The 21,485-nt window shown below is 33.8% G+C and overlaps 3 protein-coding genes across 3 annotated transcripts; 1 reads left to right on the forward strand and 2 right to left on the reverse strand.

Annotated features, from left to right (window-relative positions):
* Positions 1-10,638: 10,638 nt before the first annotated feature.
* LOC308431137 (olfactory receptor 8D1-like) lies at positions 10,639-11,565 on the forward strand (the record flags this gene model as incomplete). The annotated part of the gene is made up of 1 exon (XM_080930498.1): positions 10,639-11,565. The coding sequence occupies one exon, from the start codon at positions 10,639-10,641 to the stop codon at positions 11,563-11,565; it is 927 nt and encodes a 308-aa protein (XP_080786624.1).
* A 2,951-nt stretch (positions 11,566-14,516) lies between these two features.
* LOC308431194 (olfactory receptor 10D1B-like) lies at positions 14,517-15,464 on the reverse strand (the record flags this gene model as incomplete). Its single annotated transcript, XM_080930558.1, has 1 exon — positions 14,517-15,464. One exon carries the CDS (start codon positions 15,462-15,464, stop codon positions 14,517-14,519), a length of 948 nt encoding a protein of 315 aa, XP_080786684.1.
* Positions 15,465-19,783: 4,319 nt separating this feature from the next.
* Positions 19,784-20,719, reverse strand: LOC308431110 (olfactory receptor 8G17-like; the record flags this gene model as incomplete). The annotated part of the gene is made up of 1 exon (XM_080930474.1): positions 19,784-20,719. The coding sequence occupies one exon, from the start codon at positions 20,717-20,719 to the stop codon at positions 19,784-19,786; it is 936 nt and encodes a 311-aa protein (XP_080786600.1).
* Between the last annotated feature and the right edge of the window lie 766 nt (positions 20,720-21,485).

The raw sequence follows: 21,485 nt of genomic DNA on the forward strand, positions 1-21,485 counted from the left end.
TACAAGAAATAATCCCCAATGTAAAGCACTGTGGAGATTCAGAAAAAGAAACATGCACTGGAAAAACAAACAATAAAAAATTTTATGGGAGTAATTCTCAAAAATTTTCTTTACATTAGCTTATAAAATTTGCATTTGAATAAAATGACTCAATCTTTAAAGACACTATTTTTTCAATTAATTTATAAATTTCAAAAACACTAACAAAAAATCTAATTTTGTTTTTTTATGGTTTTAGACGTTCATTTTTTTTACTGTAGGAAATCATCATCATCACCATACAGTAATTTATTAAGAAAAGTAGAAGTTCATGGTGCATTTCACATTTAGGAAAAAACAAAGATGACTTTTGACACATAAATTATGGTACATTTGCTGCAGACAAAATGACAAATATTTTATTATGTCTTATATGTCTCCTTTTAAAGTTTGCACTTAGTCGCAGATTTCACCATTTTTTCAGTGCACGCACAATTGATATTTCTGTCATTTTATGTAGTTTACTAATATGTGCACAGCATCTTTTTATTCAGAGAAATCATTTAAATCTTTATGTACATATCTGATTTTGTTGCTTAGAATACTATTGTATGGACTTATGGCAGCATATTCACTAAATAGTTAATGATCACCTAGGGTCTTTTCCAAAAAAACTTGGTATCAGTTCCATGGTATGAGGTGCTATCTGTTCCATAAAATTCTTGATATTATGTTAAGTGATATATTATTCATTCATCAAACTGCAAACTTGCTACTGAAGGAGGTGAATTTTAAACATGGATAAGAGTTGCAGTTGTTTTGCTTTTAATGATGAAACATGATTTCAAGTTTTTAAAATTTTTATTGATTTTAATGAATGTATGTATATTTTATGTTTTTTTAATTGGCCTCCCTCAGTAATAAAGATAAAAAATGTTTTATGTACTCAGTGTTTATCTTATCTTATCAGTCCAGTTCCTGTAGATATCATTGACTATAAAAAAAAACTGGACTCCACTTATATATGCTGAACTATTGGTTATTGCTATGTCTTCTTATACTTAAGGTCAATTAAGATTTATTCTCTTAGATTATCAATACCTATACTACCAATAACAGTAATGATTATGATATGTTACAAAGATGTGTTATTATTCAGACAAAATTGTGTGTAGGAATTTTTATTTAAAAAAATGGGAAATATGGGTGTTTAAGAACAGCACCAAATGTAGTATCAAGAAAAAAGGCTTGATGAAGCACAGGGCATTAATTAACCAACATCTAAACAATATTGTAAAGGAAATTGTTACTATGCCCAGTGAGAAATATTACTCATAAATTGTCACAGAGAAAGTAAAATAAGACACATGGTAAAAACATCAAGTAATTCTATTTGGGGCATATTTGACCAACTGGGACATGATGACCTTTGACAAGGCCATGCAATCTCTTAGATTCACAAGTGTCACTACTGATTCTTTTAACACTTCATTAATCATAATTTTACTTCCATAATTCAATATTTAGTGACTAACCACTCCATAAATTCTTACTCACTCAATGTATTACAAATATCACTTATATCATATTTCATCTTTTAATAAATGCTTTTGAGGAAATTTATTTTACCTTTCTGAGATTATATTAGAGTTACATCATTTCTACCTTATTTTTCCTCTTGTTCTGTATATATTTCATGGCCTTCGTTTTTATTTACTGGTCTTACACAGAGCTGTAGAAGATGAGGATAAGTATAAAAGGAATGAGGTGCATCAGGCCCACACAAATGCACCCCACTGTCTCCAGGGCTGATATTTCCACACAAGCCAGCTATAGTATCATAAGAAAATAACAGAATATTTTAAGCCTTGCATACAGTCAAAAACTATGCCTGATATTTGAGATGGAACACACTTTGTGGGCGATTATTACTGAGTACCTTATTAAAAAGCATTTGCAATAAAGCAGCCACAGGCCATGAGTTTTTATAATAAACAGTATATCCAATGAAATGTTGAAAAGAGCTGGCACACATAGTCTTCATAGCAGATGGTTTACTTTATTTTCATAGAAATAGAGGAGCATCCTTGGAGAGGTCACAGAGGGAAAAATGTGTCAAATACTGACCGGTGGCCCAGGGAGAAGTACATGAGTGTGTGAAGCCTACTGGAGAAGAGACAATTCTAAGGAGTATAAGAAACTTTCCTACTAGAGGGAATATATAGAAAGAAAAACATAGCATGACAAAGAGCAAGGTCACCAGATGTAAGATGCTTAGTATAATGAGTCAATACTGAGTAATTCCTCATAGCTTTGAGAATGGCTGACTTTGAATCAGAACACAGGCTTCCAAGTCAAGGGCATTTAATGCAAATCAAGGGTTGTTCTTATGTATATGTTTATTTTATATTTAGTGAACATCTCATGTTATAGGGGCAGATGCATATTGAAAAAAGAATAAAAACAATAAAAATATATTAGCACAATGGAAGAAGTTTGCTTCAATTTTTGCTGACTTGAACTAAAGTCCTGACTTGATTGGGGGTTTATTTATATTGATATTGATTTGCTAAAGTTTATATTTAAAATTTTAAGCAGAAAAATGTCTCATTTTATTGAGGATCTTGCTAAGCAAATGGAAGCAGACATGGAAAAATTCATAAACAACCAAAGAACATCCTGTTCATAAGATAGATTCTTCTTCCTTCTTCTTTCTTCTCCTGTTTAGTGTTAACAGTTAGGTAAATATATGGAATTGAGATTTGCCAGTGGGTGTTTGTTCCATAACTAGGACAGCCTACCCTAGTGCAGAGCACAGCAGCTGTTGATCTAATGCCCAAACATTCAATCAAACACACAAGTGTCATAATACAGATCATGTATATTATATTTAGGAATATATATTTATGTAACAACTAAAAATAAATTTTAAAAAGAGCCAGTGGATGATATATGGAAGAATTTAGGAAAAGAAAGAAAGAGGAAGGGGTGGTCTAATTATATTAAAATCAAAAAATGAAAATATAGGAGGGCTATCTCAGACCGACCAGCAATATTTAAAGTGACCCAGAGGGATTTTAATATTTTAGAGATTAGGCCTTTTGCTAGTCATTCTCCTGGCTTCTCTAAAGTTATTCTGACTAGCTAGTTTATATCCCGCAACAAGGACAATTCTCCCTCCCTGCTCTGCTCTTGTCTGCCTATTCACCTCCATGTCTGCCAGCTGAGTTCCCACTGATTTTTTCTTCCAGTGTCTATATCTCGGCTCAGATGATATACATGCCCAGCAATTGGCTCTCACATTTTAATCAATTCAAATAATATGTAACTCTAGAACACCTTAGGCAGGTAACACAAATTTACAAAATAAGAGTTCAGGGATTAGCCATAAAAATAGCAATACCAAGAATGTCATACTGATTTTTGACATTAAAGTGCAATTTGTAGAGAAAAATTGTGAAAACAAGAAGTAATTTTATACCAGTAAAAATAAGGAAAGCAATCACACACACACACACACACACACACACACACACACATATGCACACACACACACATTTACACATACACACTAACAACATCAACATCAAATTAACAGAAAATAACAAACACTGGTCATTAATATCTCTCAACATCAATGGATTCAATTCTCTCCTCAAAAGAAACAGGCTAACAGAATGAATGTAAAAACAGGATCCGTCATTCTGCTGCCTAAAAGAAATACACCTCAGCAATAAAAACAGACATTACCTCAGAGTCCAAAACTGGAGCAAAATTTTCCATGCAAATACACGTAAGTATCAAGCTGAAATACTCACTCTAATATTTAATAAAAGAGGCTTTCAAACAAAATTTATCAGAAAAGGCGGGGGAAGGATATTTGGTACTCATCAGAGGAAAAATATACCAAGATGATGTCTCAGTTGTAAACATCTATGTCACAAACACAAGGGCACTCACACTGTTAAATGAGATATTACCAAAGCTTAAATCTCACATCAAACCCCACACATTAATAGTGATAGACTTCAGCAACCCACTTTCACAAATTGACAGGTCATCCAGACAAAATCTAAACAGAGAAGTAATGAAATGAACTTAACAAACATATAAACAAACTGAAAGGAAAAAAAAAAAACATAAGATCATCTGACTAGATGTTGAAAAATTGTTTGACAAAAACAAGACCCCGCCTTCTTAAAAATCTTGATGAGATCATAGATACAAAAGTATATCTCTAAACATAATAAAGGCAATATACAATAAGCCAATATAGCTAACATCAAATTAACTTAAAGCAATCCCACAAAACAATCAGGGACAAGTCAAGGCTTTCAATTCTCTCCATATCTTTTCATTATATTACTTGAAGTTCTAGCCAGAACAATGAGACAAATAAAAGAGATCAAGGGCATACAAACAGGAAAGGAAGAAGTCAAAATATTACACTTTGTGAATGATATGATAGTATAAATCAAAGCACCCAAAGTTTCTACCAGAGAACCTCTACAGCTGAAAAACAAGCTTTACTAATGTGGCTGGATATAAAATTAGCTCAAAGAAATTAATAGCCTACCTTTATAAATAGTGAATGGGCCTAGAAAGATATTAGGGAAACAATAGCCTTTACAATAGCGATTAGTAATATAGAATATCTTAATGTAACTCTAATCAAACAAGTAAAAGGCCTCTATGCAATGAACCTCAAATCCATGAAGAAAGAAATTTAAGAAGATATCAGAAGATGGCAGGATCTTCTATTATCATGAATAGGTAGGGGGAACAGAGAAAAAAAGGCATCTAACTAAAGCAATCTACATAGTCAATGCAATTCCCATCAAAATTCCAAAAAATCTTTTATATTCCTTTAAGGAGCAGTATTCAACTTTATATTAAAAAACAGACAAAAAATAACAGCAACAACAGAGAAAACATGACAGCCAACCATTTTGGAACAATAAATGAATGTAATAAGGAATTCCCATCCCTGACCATAATGACTATAGAGCAATATGATAAAAATTGCATGGCATTGGTTCAGAAAAAAAGACAAGTTGATCAATTGAATAGAATATCAGATCCAGAAAAGTATAACTACACATATATGGACTCTTGATTTTTGATAAAAGATACACCTATTCAATCTGAGACTTGATGTTCCAGAGAAGGGAGATACCTCGTAGTTGGGGGCACTGAGAGTAATATGGGAGGAGGCTTAGGGAAGGAACTCCATAAAAAAGAACCTGGGAATAGAAGCAATATTTGGGATTTAAGTTCATCAATTAATAACAATTATATATTTATATAATATACTTTAAACATTTATTTTTAATAGGAATATATGGTTAAATTTAATCAGTTTTCCACCAAATAAAAAGACATTTAAGAGTGAAGATTCCTCATTCATAACTTAGAAAATTATATCTGTAATATGTCTGTTTTTACTGCATAAAAGACTAAATTTTGAAAATATCCTGGTAGTAGAAGAATAATCAGAAAGTGTACAAAAGCCAGAAAGGATGGAGATCTCCAAGAAGACTGCTCTCCAAGTCAACAGGATAGGCTTACATATAAACAAAGACTAAGGTGGCATTCACAGTGCCTGCTGGAGTCTGCAACAGATGCTGTCCTATGGCTAAAAGGATAAGTGGACACATGGTCTATCCCTAGCCCAGAACTCTCTTCTCTTGATATCAAACTGAAAATGAAAATTTGGTTTTCACCAAGGAAGTCTCAATGAGTAAATAAATACAATTAATTGTAGACTGCATAGCCAGGTATAGATCCCAAAGAGATAGACTCTGAAGCATCTTTGGTGAATCCTCTTCTCTTAATGTCCCACAATGAATGCTTAAAATGCATACGCCCTATAAGTCCTTTGTATGTACATTATGGCTTTTATGAGATCCTTGAGAGTGCAAACAGATGAGTCTCTGTATCTGTTTCTTATGCTTTCTCTTGGGCTCTTTTCCTTCTCTTATTTTTGTCCTATTTGGCTATTTTAATTTTTATTTTATCTTATTTTACTTTAGTTTGTTATTATCCCTTAGAACCTTGTTTTCCAATGAGAGATATAAAGGGTTTGAATTCAGATAGGAGGATATATGAGGGGGAACTCAGAGGATCCGTAAAAGAGAAACCCATAATCAGAATATAATAAATGAAAATATACTTTCAATAAATGAAATATTAAAAAACGAAAGCATTTAGATCATGGGTGATTCAAGTACTTGATAACTGAGTTCAGAGAATTTCAGATTTGAGTCTACAGACTGGTCAGCAAGTTTCTACCTTGAAAATATAACAGATCAATATCAAGAGAGAGAGAGAGAGGGAGATTATCTAATATTATGGTGTGGGGACTAATGTAAGAATATATTGTTGGAGGAATGTTTTTAAAAGCATAAAGTGTCTGGGCTTAAGAATGGAGAGTAAATGCATGTTTGTCTCAACCACATAGTAATGATACCTGGAGTGCTTTAAACTTTGTCTAGATTCCTTTCATAAAAACTGCACCTCACTGAAGGGCCTCAAATAAAGTGTAAAAAGTTCTTATTTTTTGGTTTTGGTTTTGGTTTTTTTATGTTACCTATAGCCAAACAAAATAAATTATTTTCTATACAAAAAATTGATTAAACTTAGCTTTATAAAAGCATTAACTGATTTATAACTTAATTTGTATCCTGATAGATGACTTGTAAATACATTAGAATCACTTTCTTTCTCACCATCATTACTCCTGGGACACATGGTAACATGAAGCCCAGAGGTCTTTCCTGTAGATTGTTCATAAAGGCTGTGGACTCCAGGGAATTTGTAAATTTATTAGTTGTTTATATTCATAACAAACCCCAGGTCTCAAGAGCATCACATAAAAGCTACACTACGACACACTTATGGTTATAGGTCCTTGGAAATTAGAGGTGATCTGCTTCAGAATACGGAGTTTGCTTTATTAGATGAATATTGGTAATTCACTTGAGATAAAATTTTTAATTCTGCATTTGACACATGTGTGCAAGAAATCAGGAGGTATTTCCTTGAATGTAGTAATGATTATTTACTATATGAAAAACAACTTATGAGAACTTCGTTTTAAGTGCAGAACCTCGGTAAGTGCCCAGTATTGCTTACGACAACAATATATCTCTTAGAGATCCAATGAAAATGGCAATCATGTCCAAGCACATGTAACATCTCAGTTTTACATGGCAGTGTTTATTCAGTACTCTCTCCAGTAGCTAATATCTCCTACTTATTTTTCTATTATCCTTTGCTGTTCTTTTTTTATGACTGTGTCTCACAATCTGAAGGAATAGTTTACAATCCAAATTTACCCAGTTGTGGTACAGAGAACCTCACTAGGAATACAAGACTCTAAAGTATTTCATTTCCTAAAGCTTTTCTGTAGGTTGCATTTAACAGGATTCTTTATCTTTCACATTAACTGATACACATCTTCAAATGAAAGAGAGCAAGGGGAAAACCAACCTTAAATATACCAGTTCTTGGTAAATGGAAATCATTGCTTTCTTCTTTCATCTTGAAGAAATTGTTTCAGATAAGGAGGAGTTCGATCATTAACGTTCTTAGTTTAGCCCCTGGCTTAGAAGCACTAAAAAGAAAACACCCTACAAGGTATAATCAATGTCACAATATCTCTCAGGCTTCAGGATACTGCTTGTTACTTGTAACTTCACTTCAAACTTCAGAAGTTAGAAAATGCGTAAAAGACACATATTCTCAAGTGTTAATATATTTCCATCTGTAAAGGTGAAGTGGTTGAGATGAAAAGGAAATACACAAACCTATACTTCTTATTCCAAGCTCATATATTCTTACACTTCTGTACGTTATGACAATATTCAAGTTTTGAAATGTATATTACATATTGATTAGTGCCATGGTTTGATTAATCAAAGCAATTATTACAACGTTGTGTTCTCCTTCTTGATTCACATTAAAACTCTCTAAAGGATTTATCCAAAGTGTCAAACTCATCAGCAATGAAGTCTTTATTGATGCTGAGACTCTCCAAAATTCAGCCTTTTGGTTTATTTTTTATTTTACTTGCCAAAATTTATGTAAAATTTCAAGGTTATGAAGTTTGATAGCTTAGTTTGCAACTTGAGTATTAGCTGATTTCAATACACTCATGAAAACTCGTAATGAGTAGGAGAATAATACGAAAAAACTCATTTGAATTCATTAGTACCAATTTGTGGGTTTGGTTCTTTGTCCTCACAGATCATCTTGAGACCATAGTCTAAAAATTATAGTTCAAAGCCATTCAAATAAGGGCTTCTTTTCCTTGAAAGGTGCCTTAGAAGAATAATCTTTCATGCTTTACCAAATATTTAATATCCTTTTTTTTAAAAATCTACTACAGTCAGAAGTACCTATATTCTTTGGATTTCTCAAACCTAATTTTTTTTTAGAAATTATATAAAATTCTGAGGTAAAGTACTCAATTTTTTAATTGATTTCCTGCTGCTTTAATCTTAAGTAAGATAAGCTCCATGCTCTGGGTTTTCACTGCAATGAGACCCCAAGCTCCTCCTCTTGTACATCATATAGAATTGCCCTTTTAGGAAGGCTTTAGAAATGTGGATCATCCTTTGACATCTAAAATGGTTCAAATTAGCAGTCTTTCTTTCTCTCAAATTTGTGGTTAGTTAGATTACAAATGTTAGTAAAATGTCAACCAACTCATTAAACCAGTGAGTGTGTTGTCCTATACCCTTGAATCTAGATAAGAATCTATCCCCATATTGTCCTATCCTGCATTTTTAAAATAAAAATATTTGATGCTTCAAGGTTCTCTTAAAGAATTCAGTGTTATAATGTATATAAAGCACATGAAACCATCATATAATGTGTGAGGATGGACAGGGAGGAAAGAGGAAGAGGAAGAAGAGGGGAAGGGAAGAGGGTAACCATTATCTCTATCAAAACAGAAGCTATAACTTGCTCTGATAACACAGTGTCATCTAAAATGGCTCCATAACAAAACTATTTCACTGTGAGAAAAAAAATGGACCCTTTAAATTATAATGTTTCTCGAGAGAAAAAAAAAAATGCAGCACATCACTTTATTCATTTAGATCCAGAGCCAAACCCACTGTGAAAATCATTTATTAGAGGAGTCAGTATGCTTTTTATTATATTCAGAAGAAAATGCTCCTGTCCTGTAAGGATTGTCCTTAGGATTTTGGTATTTCATGGTAATGACTTTTTAGCTTATGATTAGTGACATTTTTGAGAACAATTGAGATGGAGAAAACTCTTATTGTGAAACTTGGTGTAAGAAAGTATAGAGCAGGACACTGATTTCATCGCAGTGCACTATGGAAACAGCTCTTCTTCAAAAAATTATTTTACTGCATATTCTCTGTATTTACATTTCAAATATTATCTCTTCCCCTGCCACTCTGACTCCCATCCTCCTCCACTTCTTTCCATGAATGAGAGTTCTTTCCCAATCATCCTCTCTACCTCAGTGCCTTGGCATTCCCCTACACTGGGAATATGTGTCTTCACTGGACCAAAGGCCTCTTCTCCCAATGATGCTAGACAATGCAATTCTCTGCTCCATATGAAACTAAAGCCATGGGTCTCTCCATGTGTGCTCAATGGTTGGTGTTTTAGTCACAACAATGGGAGTTGTGGAGGGTTTGGTTGGTTCATAATGTTTTTCTTCCCAGCAGGTTGCAAACCCTTTCAGCTCCTTCATTCTTTTCTGTAGTTCCTTCGTTGGGGTTTCCATGTTCAGTCTGATGGTTAGCTGCAAGTATCCTTGGCTGTATCTGTATAACACTGGAAGTGCCTCTGAGGAGGCAGCCATATCTGGTTCCTGCTAGAAAGTAGTTCAGGGCATCAGCAATAGTGCTTTCAATGCAGTGTGGTTGAGACCTTACCATTTCTTTGTTTGTGGGCATTTTGAAGATAACTAAATGTCAAAGATCAGAAGAGACAGTTCTAGAGTCTTCCACAGTTGTTTCTTCTTTTAATTTTCTTGATTTATTTCATTTTAAAAAATTGTTGAGTTGGTTCACATAGTTTTTTTTTTTTTAATGGTTGAACAATGGAACTGAGGTTGATACCATAATGTATATGTCCAAAATTGCTGTCAAAGCCACATCAATCCTGTCTCAGCTCCTGGTGCTGTGTTTTAAATGAATAAGCAAACACATACAAAATTTCTGCTCTTCATCTCTCTGCACATGCATCTTTCTTTTCTTGGGCAAAAGTCATTTTGCTGTTCTTAAAAGGAGGAAAAAATATTTCCAAGTCAGTAAGAAAACACTTTTCTTTTTTGTGATCAGAAATTCATAAGAGCAAAATTTAAAGGACATATATGTAGGCCATGGACATGAGATGAAAATAATACATTGATAATTTTGTAACCTCTGTTTGAAACTTTTGTTCCATTTGAAAGAGGAGTAAACATCTTTTATGAATATATATATATATATATATATATATATATATATATATATATATGTGTGTGTGTGTGTGTGTGTGTGTGTGTGTGTATGTGTGTGTATGTGTATGTATATTTATAAATTTATATATGTATATAATTTAATCAGGGATGTTCATTGTAGTATAATAATACACTAAACTCTGATTTTCTATTTCCACAGAAACCATCAAAGAATGGAAACTGGGAATCACTCTGCAGCAATTGTCTTCATCTTGGTAGGATTAACAGAGCAGCCTGAGCTCCTGCTGCCCCTCTTCCTTCTGTTCCTGGGCATCTATGTGCTGACAGCAGTGGGGAACCTGGGCATGATCCTGCTCATCACAGTCAGCCCACTGCTGCACACTCCTATGTACTATTTCCTCAGCAGCTTGTCCTTTGTTGATCTCTGCTATTCCACCGTCATTACACCCAAAATGCTGGTGAACTTCCTTGGGAAGAAAAATTTCATTACCTATTCAGAGTGCATGGCCCAGCTTTTTTTCTTTGTAATCTTTGTGGTCACTGAGGGTTACCTCTTGACTGCCATGGCATATGATCGCTATGTGGCCATCTGCAGACCGTTGCTGTATAATGTAATGATGTCCTCTAGACTTTGCTCACTGCTAGTGTTGGTTGCTTTCATCTTAGGCTTTGTGTCTGCTTTAGCACACACAAGTGCTATGATGAATCTGACATTCTGTAAATCCCACATCATAAGCCATTATTTCTGTGATGTTCTTCCCCTCCTAAACCTCTCCTGCTCTGATACAAAGGTCAATGAGCTTCTCCTATTTATCATCGCAGGCTTCAACACCTTGGTGCCTACCCTAGCTGTTGGCATCTCCTATGTGTTCATCTTCTGCAGCATCCTTCACATCAGGTCATCAGAGGGCAGGTCCAAAGCATTTGGAACCTGCAGCTCTCATCTCATGGCTGTGGGGATCTTCTTTGGGTCTATCACCTTCATGTATTTTAAGCCTCCTTCAAGTAACTCTTTAGAGCAAGAGAAGGTGTCTTCTGTGTTCTATACCACAGTGATCCCCATGCTGAACCCATTAATATATAGTTTGAGGAACAAAGATGTGAAGAAAGCATTGGGGAAATTCTTAGTAGGGAGATAAGTCTTACATTCAACATGATACAGGGTAGAGGTGATTTGATCTAATGCAAATATATTCTCTCTATCTATTTTTATTTCTCTCTTAAAATACTCAGAATATCTATACTTGTAGTACTGTGATTAATCTCAGAGCATTTTGTGTTTTTTCTCTTCCATCTATTGACCAGCAGAAAAGGAGCAATGACACAGCATTCTTCTCAAAGTGATTTATTCAGGAACCTCATAGCATGCCAGTGAAAATCTTTCTGTCCCCTTTCTGCTTCTTTTTTGTTTCTCTTTCTGTTTCTAATTTTCCCCCCAAGTGCAGTCCCTTTTATCCTCTCTCAACTCCACCTCCTCAGTCCATGTTGTGTGCCTGCAGTTCATAAGTTCGTGATTTCTGGCCTGATCTTGCGTCATGGGTGCAGCTGCTAAGCTCGCAAGGTGGGAGTGGCTAATCTTGGGAAGGGGCAGGAGGAAGTCAGGTGCTAGTCAGGAGACTAGGCCAGAATCCCAAACTTTATCTTGGGACTGCTGCCACACCCAGTCTCCACAGTGTTTTATGCAAGAACTACACCATGGGGCTATATCTAATATCTGTCTTTTTTAAAAGGCCTTATCATGTAGAGTGATTCAATTTTCCAGCAAAATAAAAAAAATGATTTTATACATGTCATATCATTGCTTTGTAAAAAAAAAAACTGAATTTTTTATATAAAAGAAATAATACAACAAATTTTCTTTAATCTGAATCTTCTCGTTGTAACATTCAGTATTTATTATTGAGTTAATATTCAGCCATAGGGTGTGTCATCTTATAGATCATTTCAAGATCCACTAATAATTGTGAGTGGTTTTGTTAAACCCCCTCAATAGAGTAAGTTCTTTAACTCAAGATAGCAATGACTGTATCACATTTGTATAATATAATTTTACCTCCCTTCTTCCTATTGTTTAGGTTTTATTTCTTCTTCTTTCCCCTCATCTCCAATGTTTCTAAAGCCTTAGAGGGGACAGTAGTACAAATGACTTGTTCAGACTTCAGGCTTATCTATCACTCTCCCCTAGCATGTTAGGTAGCCTTTAGTTTCTCTTTACCACTCCTCAGTGTTAATGGAAACTTCTCTGATTAGAGCTGAAAACAACTTTTGCCTAAGAATATAAACAAAATAGAAGACAGCTTGCAATTATGATTATTTAGAAATTTTATATTATTATTTCCCATCACAGAACTGATCTGTAGACTACTGATAGAATCTGGGATTTGGGAAGCCACTATCTTCAGTACTGTGACACAGTGGCCATGAGACTCCAACACAGAGTTCTAACCCCAAGGATACAAATGTTCCTGGTCATAACCAGAGGACAGAAAAATGTATAGATAATGTGAAAAGAGATTGTTAGGAAAATGAGGACTAGACATCAGATGAATGTAAATGAGAGAATCTGAAGTTTAAAGAAGAAAAATGAAAATGCATGAAATATATGTACAAAATAGTTAATGTACAAATTAAATATCTTTAAAAGAAAGCCAGCATTGTAAGAGATAGTGGACTGCTCACTAATGCTGAACGTTTCTAGATATGGAACTGGTTTGTAGGTCCATTTCTTAGTCTTTAAAAGAACAAGACAAATGATCAAGAAAATCAAAAGCAACACAGAAGGAAAACATTTGAAGATGGGAAGTGTGAGTGTGCAGCTTCTGTTCTGTGTAACTTTATATGGTTTTTCTATTCAGATTATTCAAGTGTCTGAATTTCCATTAAGTCCTGACTCTCATGAGTCAATAACTTCTTATACTAAGACAAAGAAAATGTACACATACCACATGATGATTATTAAGTATAAATTGTTATTCAATTAGCTTAATATAAGAAATCCCCTGAGAACGTTAAAATGAAGAACAAAGCAAAGTAGTTATTTTTATTGCAGACAATATAAGAGCTTACTCCTAAATACTTAGAGAATCAGTAATAAAATTAATCAAAAACTTCAGCAAGGTATTGAGAGACACATTAATATGCATAATTTAGTGGAAAATATATATAGCTACAAGATGCAAACCTGACTGTAATGAGGAGACAATAGAATATATGTGCCTGTACTGAACAAAAGAGTGAAGAATTTATCTGATGGAAATTCTCAAATGCTCCCAATAGATCCAAAAGCAAATTTAAACAAACAAACCAAAAAAAAATACTTGAATAGAATGTATCAACATTGAAAGATACTAGTTTTCAAATTAATTTACGAATTTGATAAAACACTATCAGAATCTTTTTAATAATTTTTATGTTTCTTGCCAGTTATTTTTTCTTAGGGAATCCTCATACAAACAGATTTATCCAGGGGAAGTTTTAACAGTGGAACCTGCACATACTTAAGAAACAAACATTGCTTTTTATACACTTGCATATTTTGGGACTATTGCTGCAGTCAAAATTACAGACAGTTGACCATGTTTCATGACTCTTCTTTTGATTTTGCCCATAGACAATAGCTGATATTCACATCGTTACAGTAAATTTGAGATTGGCATTTCTATCATTTCATATAAAAAGATATTTTATTGTATGTTCTTAAATTTTGTTTATCAAAGTAATCATTTAAATATTATATATATATCTATTTTCATTTTTTGAATTCTATTTTATGTATGGATTTATGACAGTTTATTGACTTAGTTGTTGTTGATCATAAGGGTATTTTAGTCTACTACAATAAGAGTTGTTATCAATTCCATACTGCTATGATAATATATATATACATATATATATATATATATTATATATATAATATATATTTAAACACTTGGAAAGAGACAGAACTTGCTGATAAAATAATTTATTACTTTGCCTTGAGTTAACTGGCCCTAAGCTTCAAGATTTGAAAGCAGTGGTGACATGTGTGTTATCCATTGCACAGAAAGGAAAGGGTTTTGAAGATGCTGTAGTATTATTAAAGGATTATGATCTAAGCCTTTCCCAATCTCTTTTTAGACAGAATAGGTCTTTGCTGGAGCAATTTCCTTAGAGAACATTTTACTTCCTTATTTCTTAGACTATAGATCAAAGGATTTAGCATAGGTGTCACCAGGTTATTCAAGACCTGAACAGCTGCATTAAGCCAGGGGTTGGGTGTGGGCTGGAGGTATATGAGGACCACTGGCATAAAGGCAAGGAGGATTGCAGTGAGATGGGCACTGCAGGTAGAGAAGGCTCTGTACCGCCCCTCAGTGGAGCGGATCTGTAGAATGGAACAAAGAATAAAGCTGTAAGAGGTGAGGATGAGGAGGAAGCAGCTGAGAGGCATCAGGCCCACACTGATGAGACCCACCATCTCCAGAGCTGATGTGTCTGCACAAGCCAGCTTCAGCATCACAGGGATATCACAGAAGTAATAATCCACTTCATTGGGACCACAATAGGGCAACTGGAATGTGAGAGTAGTCAAAAATGTAGCTTGAATACAGCCAAAAACTAATGTCCCCAAAGCCATGATGGCACACACTGTGTGGTTCATGATTATTGAATACCTTAGAGGGAAGCATATGGCAATGAAGCGGTCATAGGCCATCACTGTGTACAGGAAACACTCAGTACAACCAAGAAAATGGTAGAAGAAGAGCTGGCACACACAGCCTGCATAGGAGATGGCTGGGGTATTTCCGGAGAGGTAGAACAGCATCTTGGGAGAGCTCACAGAAGGGAAAAATATGTCACACACTGAGAGCTGGCAAAGGAAGAAGTACATGGGAGTGTGAAGCCGAGTGGAGGAGACAATTGTGAGAAGAATGAGCAAGTTCCCCACTAGGGTGAAGGTGTAGAAAGACAAAAACAAGAAGAAGAGCATGGTCTCCAGACCCTCCGTGTGGGGGATGCCCAGAAGGATAAACTGAGTCACTACTGAGAGATTCCTCATAGCTTTGAGAATGGCCAATTTTCAACCAGAGTAGAGATCTCCAAAGCATGAACAATGAAGTCAAACTCAAAATTCCTCTCATGTATATGCTGATTTTGCTTGTTAGTTTGTTTGCTGTTCATTGAAAGCACCCTTTATATGACAGGAGCAGATCTACACTGAGAAAAAAAAAAAACATGAAAACAAAATGTGTATTAGCATAACTGAACTTTTAGTTTTTGCTCATTTGGGTGAAAGTTAAACCTTGATTGAAATTTATTTATGTTGATCTTGATATGCTAAAGAGTATAATTAATATTACAGCCAGATATAATTCATTTTACAAAGGATTTTAAGAAGTAGTAGAAAGCAAACATGGAAAAAGAGATTTACATCCAAAGAACACTCCATTCATAAGCTTCTTCCTTCCTTTTGTCTCTTGTTTAATGTAGAAGTGAGCTAATATTATAGGACTGAAATTTGATGTGTGTAGCTTCTATCATAACTAGAACACAAGTGGGAGAAAGAGTCATCCCTAGAGAGTAGAGTGCATCAACTGTTTGTCCAATACCTAATGGTCTGCCTTATAAACAAACATGCAAGTAAAAATGACACAGACTGAGCAAGTTTTATTTAGGAACATATATTATGTAACAACAAATGAGAAAAAATAAAGACATGAATTTGAAAAAGAACAAGGGGAAGATATATGCCAGGGTTAGGGGAAGAAAGGAAAGAGGAAGAAACTCTGTAATTGTATTATAATCTCAAATAAATATAAGAAAAGTAAATAAACTACATGATTGTGTCATAATTGGGATAGAGCATATAGTATATACCAAAGTATATAATGCAACCCATATTTTTTAATACAGTATATCAGTGTTTATAGAAAAGAAATAGAATGAGGTTGATTTTTTGATATCCTTCCCAGCAATTCTTTCTTCATTCCCTTCCTTTTCTCTCTTCCTGCTTCATTCCAGCTGTGCCACCTATAATACTTATGTGTTTGAAAAAAGCATATAAACAGTATAAGGACAAAAACCTGTATATAAAATTTTAGGATGACAAGAGAGGAGCCTGAGGATTAGATTTGACATACAACATTGGATATGTACTGTGAAGTGACCACCTCTTGCAGAACAGGCAATAACCTCATATGTGGCTCATAGCATACATGCAATTGCTTCCAAGACATAGGACATGGATTCAATTCACAGATCCCACAAAACAGAGAGAGAAATTCCATTCTCTCAAGGTGATCTCCAAAGTTCCCCTCCCCAAAATATATATGTTACTCCACATATATGTTATAGGCACACATATACACACAAATTCAGAGACAAAATGATAGATACATTAATTCTTCACATAAATTGATTATAAAAGGAAGCTAATGAAATGTGTAAATTTTCAGTATTTTCAAACAATATATATATATTCATAAAAGACACATATTTGGTCAAAATAGTACTTTTATATGTTGGAAGACTCAATTTCCTAAGAAATTAATTTTTTTAAACTAGACTATATAATGTCAATTCCACAAATAATAGAATTTCTAATGAAAAGGACAATTTGGTTTCAAAGCTTACATTAAAGCTAATGGAAATAATATAGGCAAATTTTCTTAACTTTGTAATACAATTAAGATTCAATTCATCTTACTTCTCTTTGATATACAAAACAAAATATTAAATCTCAATCATCTCAATTTTAATACTTACTTTAGCATTACATAATTGAGTTCATGTGCATTAGTGAGGTAAGGACATCTCTCAGCACATCCAAATAGAACAACCAGAAAATCAACTCTGATAAATGTTGAATTTATTTTCTACAAACGATATAAAGAAAATAGCCCAAGAATAGTCTTTTCAATGTCATTTTGGAATAAGAGAGCAATTATATAGAAAATAAAAATAAAAACCCAATTATTATAGACCCATTCTAACAACTTATACAAAGAATTTTTTACATACATTATGGTTGAAATGCAAATTTGCAATATACAGCTTCTCTATTAACAAAAATATTGTAGTAATCTTTGTTTCATTCATATTCCAATTATAATTTGTAATTTCTAAAAACAAAATAAACTGAATTACCTAAAATTAAAATTTTCAATCTTTATATAATGAAAGGCACACAATGTAGATTAACACAGTTATCTGATTATGAGTAAATATAATTTATTTTTACATAAAATCATGTACCTACGAAAATTTATCTGTACTAGTTTTACTTAAAATTGTTTTTCAGAAAAATAAAATATTTAAAATAACTGAGTATTTAGAACCTTACTGCCTTCAGGTTTCATGTGTTCAGTGAGCACATGGTCAAGTTTCATTAGAAAAAAAAATTAGAAACCCATTTCCTTCTAGATCTCAGGTACATTTCTTCTCAATGCAGAGGATTAGAGACATAATGTAAGATTGCCAGGTTACTGCTTTATGGCTGAGTTATATCCCAGGCCCTGGGTATTTTAAGAGGGTGTATCACCAGCTCATCCAGAACTTGAACTTACTGTCATGCTCTCCCTGATGATGTCCAACCCAGTCACAGCATGAACACTGAAACTGGAGATGCTTACCACAGTACCCAGCATGAAATTTTCTACCATATTACAAAGGAAAATAAGTCTTCTTCTTTGGTACTTAGAGGAGTTCAGGGTTACCCATCTTCGGGATCTGAGATGTGATGCTTGTACAATGATATTCATGGGATCTGCATCCTCTCAAGTCTTGAAGACCTTCACTGCCTCCTCCAACATTTCTTTCAGATACTCTTGGGCATTTTTTCTAATTTAGTCATTGGTAGCCCTGGGGGACCAATTAGACTTAAGTTTACTACTTTCCTCCTCCAAATTAATACCACAGAGTTGGAAATAAAAATGAGGAGATATTTTTCCAGTGTGACAGCCTGAATGATAGACGAACCTCATTTTAGATAGCCAAAGAATCTTCAAATCACTTGTAGAATTGTAAAGTGTTAGAGACTTGTCACAGACAAAGAGTTTAACATGATAGACAGGGAGTGGTATTTGTCAAGAGACTTCCAGTCTGAGCAATAAATTTCATGCTTTCATAGTGTCCTATGACTCTATTCTTATGTTTTATTAGATTTATTGTCTTCTTGACTTATTTTTTTATTCCATTTTGTCTTCAAACCCTGATATTCACTGTTGTATTTGATTTATTTTACAGGTATGGCTACTTAATGTTTTGTTTGGTTTAAATTTATATTTTACAATTGATTCCATAGGGATTTTCTCAGAAGTTCTATATTTAAAATTAGTTAATTAAATTACCTTCTGTATCGGTATTTTATTTATGCTCTTAACTGTTCATTTTTCATAGTCTATATACCAGTATTAATATCCTATTTGAACTCATTGATCCATACTTATAATATCTATTTCATACGGTAATTAGCAATTTTATATAGATAAGTGTCTAGGTTTTCTCTTTTGTCTATGTGACATTGGTGATTTTGGTTTGAGCATCAGGAGTGAGGTTCTTGGTAGTATCATTTGGTATAGACATTTGTCCCACCTTGATTGTGTTGTTGGAATCTCTGCCATAACTTGAAGTTATCAGTGTTTTGAGCAACCAGATGGTACTTATGATTCAGACTTGTGACCCCTCAGTGCGAATTTGTAAATGGAATATCAGAAGTAGTTCTAGTTTGGTAGGGCAAAGATCATCTTATTAGACAAAATGAAACCAGTGGTGTTAGCAGGTTCTTAATATAGATATTCAGAAGTTTGTGGAGGTGTACACAGAGGTTTATGCTTTCTTCAGATCACCAGGATAAGGGTAGGATTTTGTGTGAATATAATAAAATAAGTAATAAACAATGTAATCATATTTGTATTATGATTTATTTCAGAAAATTTTAAAGGATAATATTTATAATTGTTCTACTAACATAGAAAAGCTACCAGTTGTCTTGAAGAATTTATGAAATGTATGCTTAATGTATTTAACCAAAGCAAAATTGCTGAATGAAATAGTTTTTTTTTAATAAGAAACAACATGATCGTTACATATTGGATGTCATATGCAATATGATTGGAGAAAATAAATTCAAGAAAACAATTAAGACCTTGTAGCAAATGCTTTCCAGATATTAAGAATAGAGTTGTGACCCTAGAAATCAAGGTATGAGGTGAAATACTGAGTAAAATAAAATTAGTAAAGCCATAAAAAGAAAATAATATCATGGAATCTCATAAAATGAAGAAAATTACATAAACTGATTAATTTTTCATATATATATTTCATACTATGTAGTAGAAACAAATTAAGGTTTATGATACATTTCATACATATTCTTTTTTAGAAAAATAATCTTTTTACGATCATTTTCTTCAGAGCAATATTAACATCTTTATTTCTCAGACTGTAGATGAGGGGGTTGAGCATGGGAACAATGATGGTGTAAAATACAGAAGACACTTTTCCTTCATCCAAAGAACTGGAAGATGATGGGTTCAGATACATAACTGCAGCAGAACCAAAAAAGACAACAACAGCTGAGATGTGGGAGCTGCAGGTGCTGAAGGCTTTGGATCTGCCCTCAGTAGATTTAATGCGTAGGATGCTGATAATGATGAAAACATAAGAACTGAGGATGGTCAGGGTTGGGGCAATAATATTTATTCCACTAAAAATTAGAATCATCAACTCATTCACAAAAGTATTAGAGCAGGAAAGCTTAAGGATAGAAATAAGGTCACAGAAATAATGGTTGATCAAATCAAATCTGCAGAAATCAATCCGAAATATACATCCCACATGAGCTGATGCACAAAGTATGCCCATCATGTAAACTCCTAAAACAAGGGAAAGGCAGTTTTGTTGAGACATCAGGATACTGTAAAGCAAGGGCCTGCAGATGGCAGCATAACGGCCATATGCCATTGCAGCCAGCATGTAACATTCTGAAATAGCAAAAAGGAGAAAGAGGTAAAGCTGAATCATGCACTCAAGGTAGGAGATGTCATTCTTCTCCTTCACAAAGTTCACCAGCATTTTGGGAATAATGACAGTAGACTGGCAGAGGTCAATGAAGGAGAGGCTGCTGAGAAAGAAGTACATGGGGGTGTGCAGGTGGGAGCTGAGCAGGATCAGGATGATCATGCCCAGGTTCCCCAGCACTGAGAGCAGGTAGATTACAAAGAAGAGGAGGAAAAGAGGTAGCTGCAGTTCAGGTTGGTCTGTTAAGCCAGAGAGGAAGAATTCGGTCACTGTGGAGTGATTGCATTTTTCCATGGTTTTTGGTCAGAATCTGTAAGAAAGAAACATGGACTTTTGAGTGACAGTGCTACTCTTCTTTTACAAGCTGTTACCACTTAAATTCTACATGTTTTCTCATTCTTGTACCATCTTGACTATGGAGAAGTCATCTCACTTTAATATTTTCTGTATTTGGGTTTCAAAATTAATGATATTGTATAAAAATATTTTGAGTTTGTAGTGTCAAAAACATTTATACTGTATTTCTTTGTGTCTAACTTTTGAAAGTGGTATTCTGCCTACTATTTCTAAACCATATCACTTATTAAGAGATAAATCTGAAAAATAAAGTAGCTGATTTCAGTAATGAATTTAAAAGCTTTTTCAAATAGCAATTTCCCAGAACACATACATGGCAGAGCCATATCAATAAAATACCAATCACTGACAAACTCTCCAGAATAATAATTTTATAATTTCAATTTTTTTCTGTCTCCTTTAACTTTTGTGAGGATAGAATGTTAAAAACAGATACAAAGAAATAGAAAGAAAAGAGGCACAAATTTGTCTCTTTATTCTGTTACATAATAAATTTGTGTATGAGCTATTCTATGAAGTAAACATTGATATCAAATTAGGATCAATTTAACTTTATTTGCAGATAATATTATATATAATTTACTCCAAACATTTTTCTCCATAACTCCTGTAGATCATATACACTGTCACCAAAGCCAAATGATCCAATACTATTTTACATAAGTTAGTAGCCCTCCTACATACTAATAACAATTCTGTTGAA

Source organism: Micromys minutus (genome assembly GCF_963924665.1).
Source record: "Micromys minutus genome assembly, chromosome: 16".
Classification (NCBI taxonomy): domain Eukaryota; kingdom Metazoa; phylum Chordata; class Mammalia; order Rodentia; family Muridae; genus Micromys; species Micromys minutus.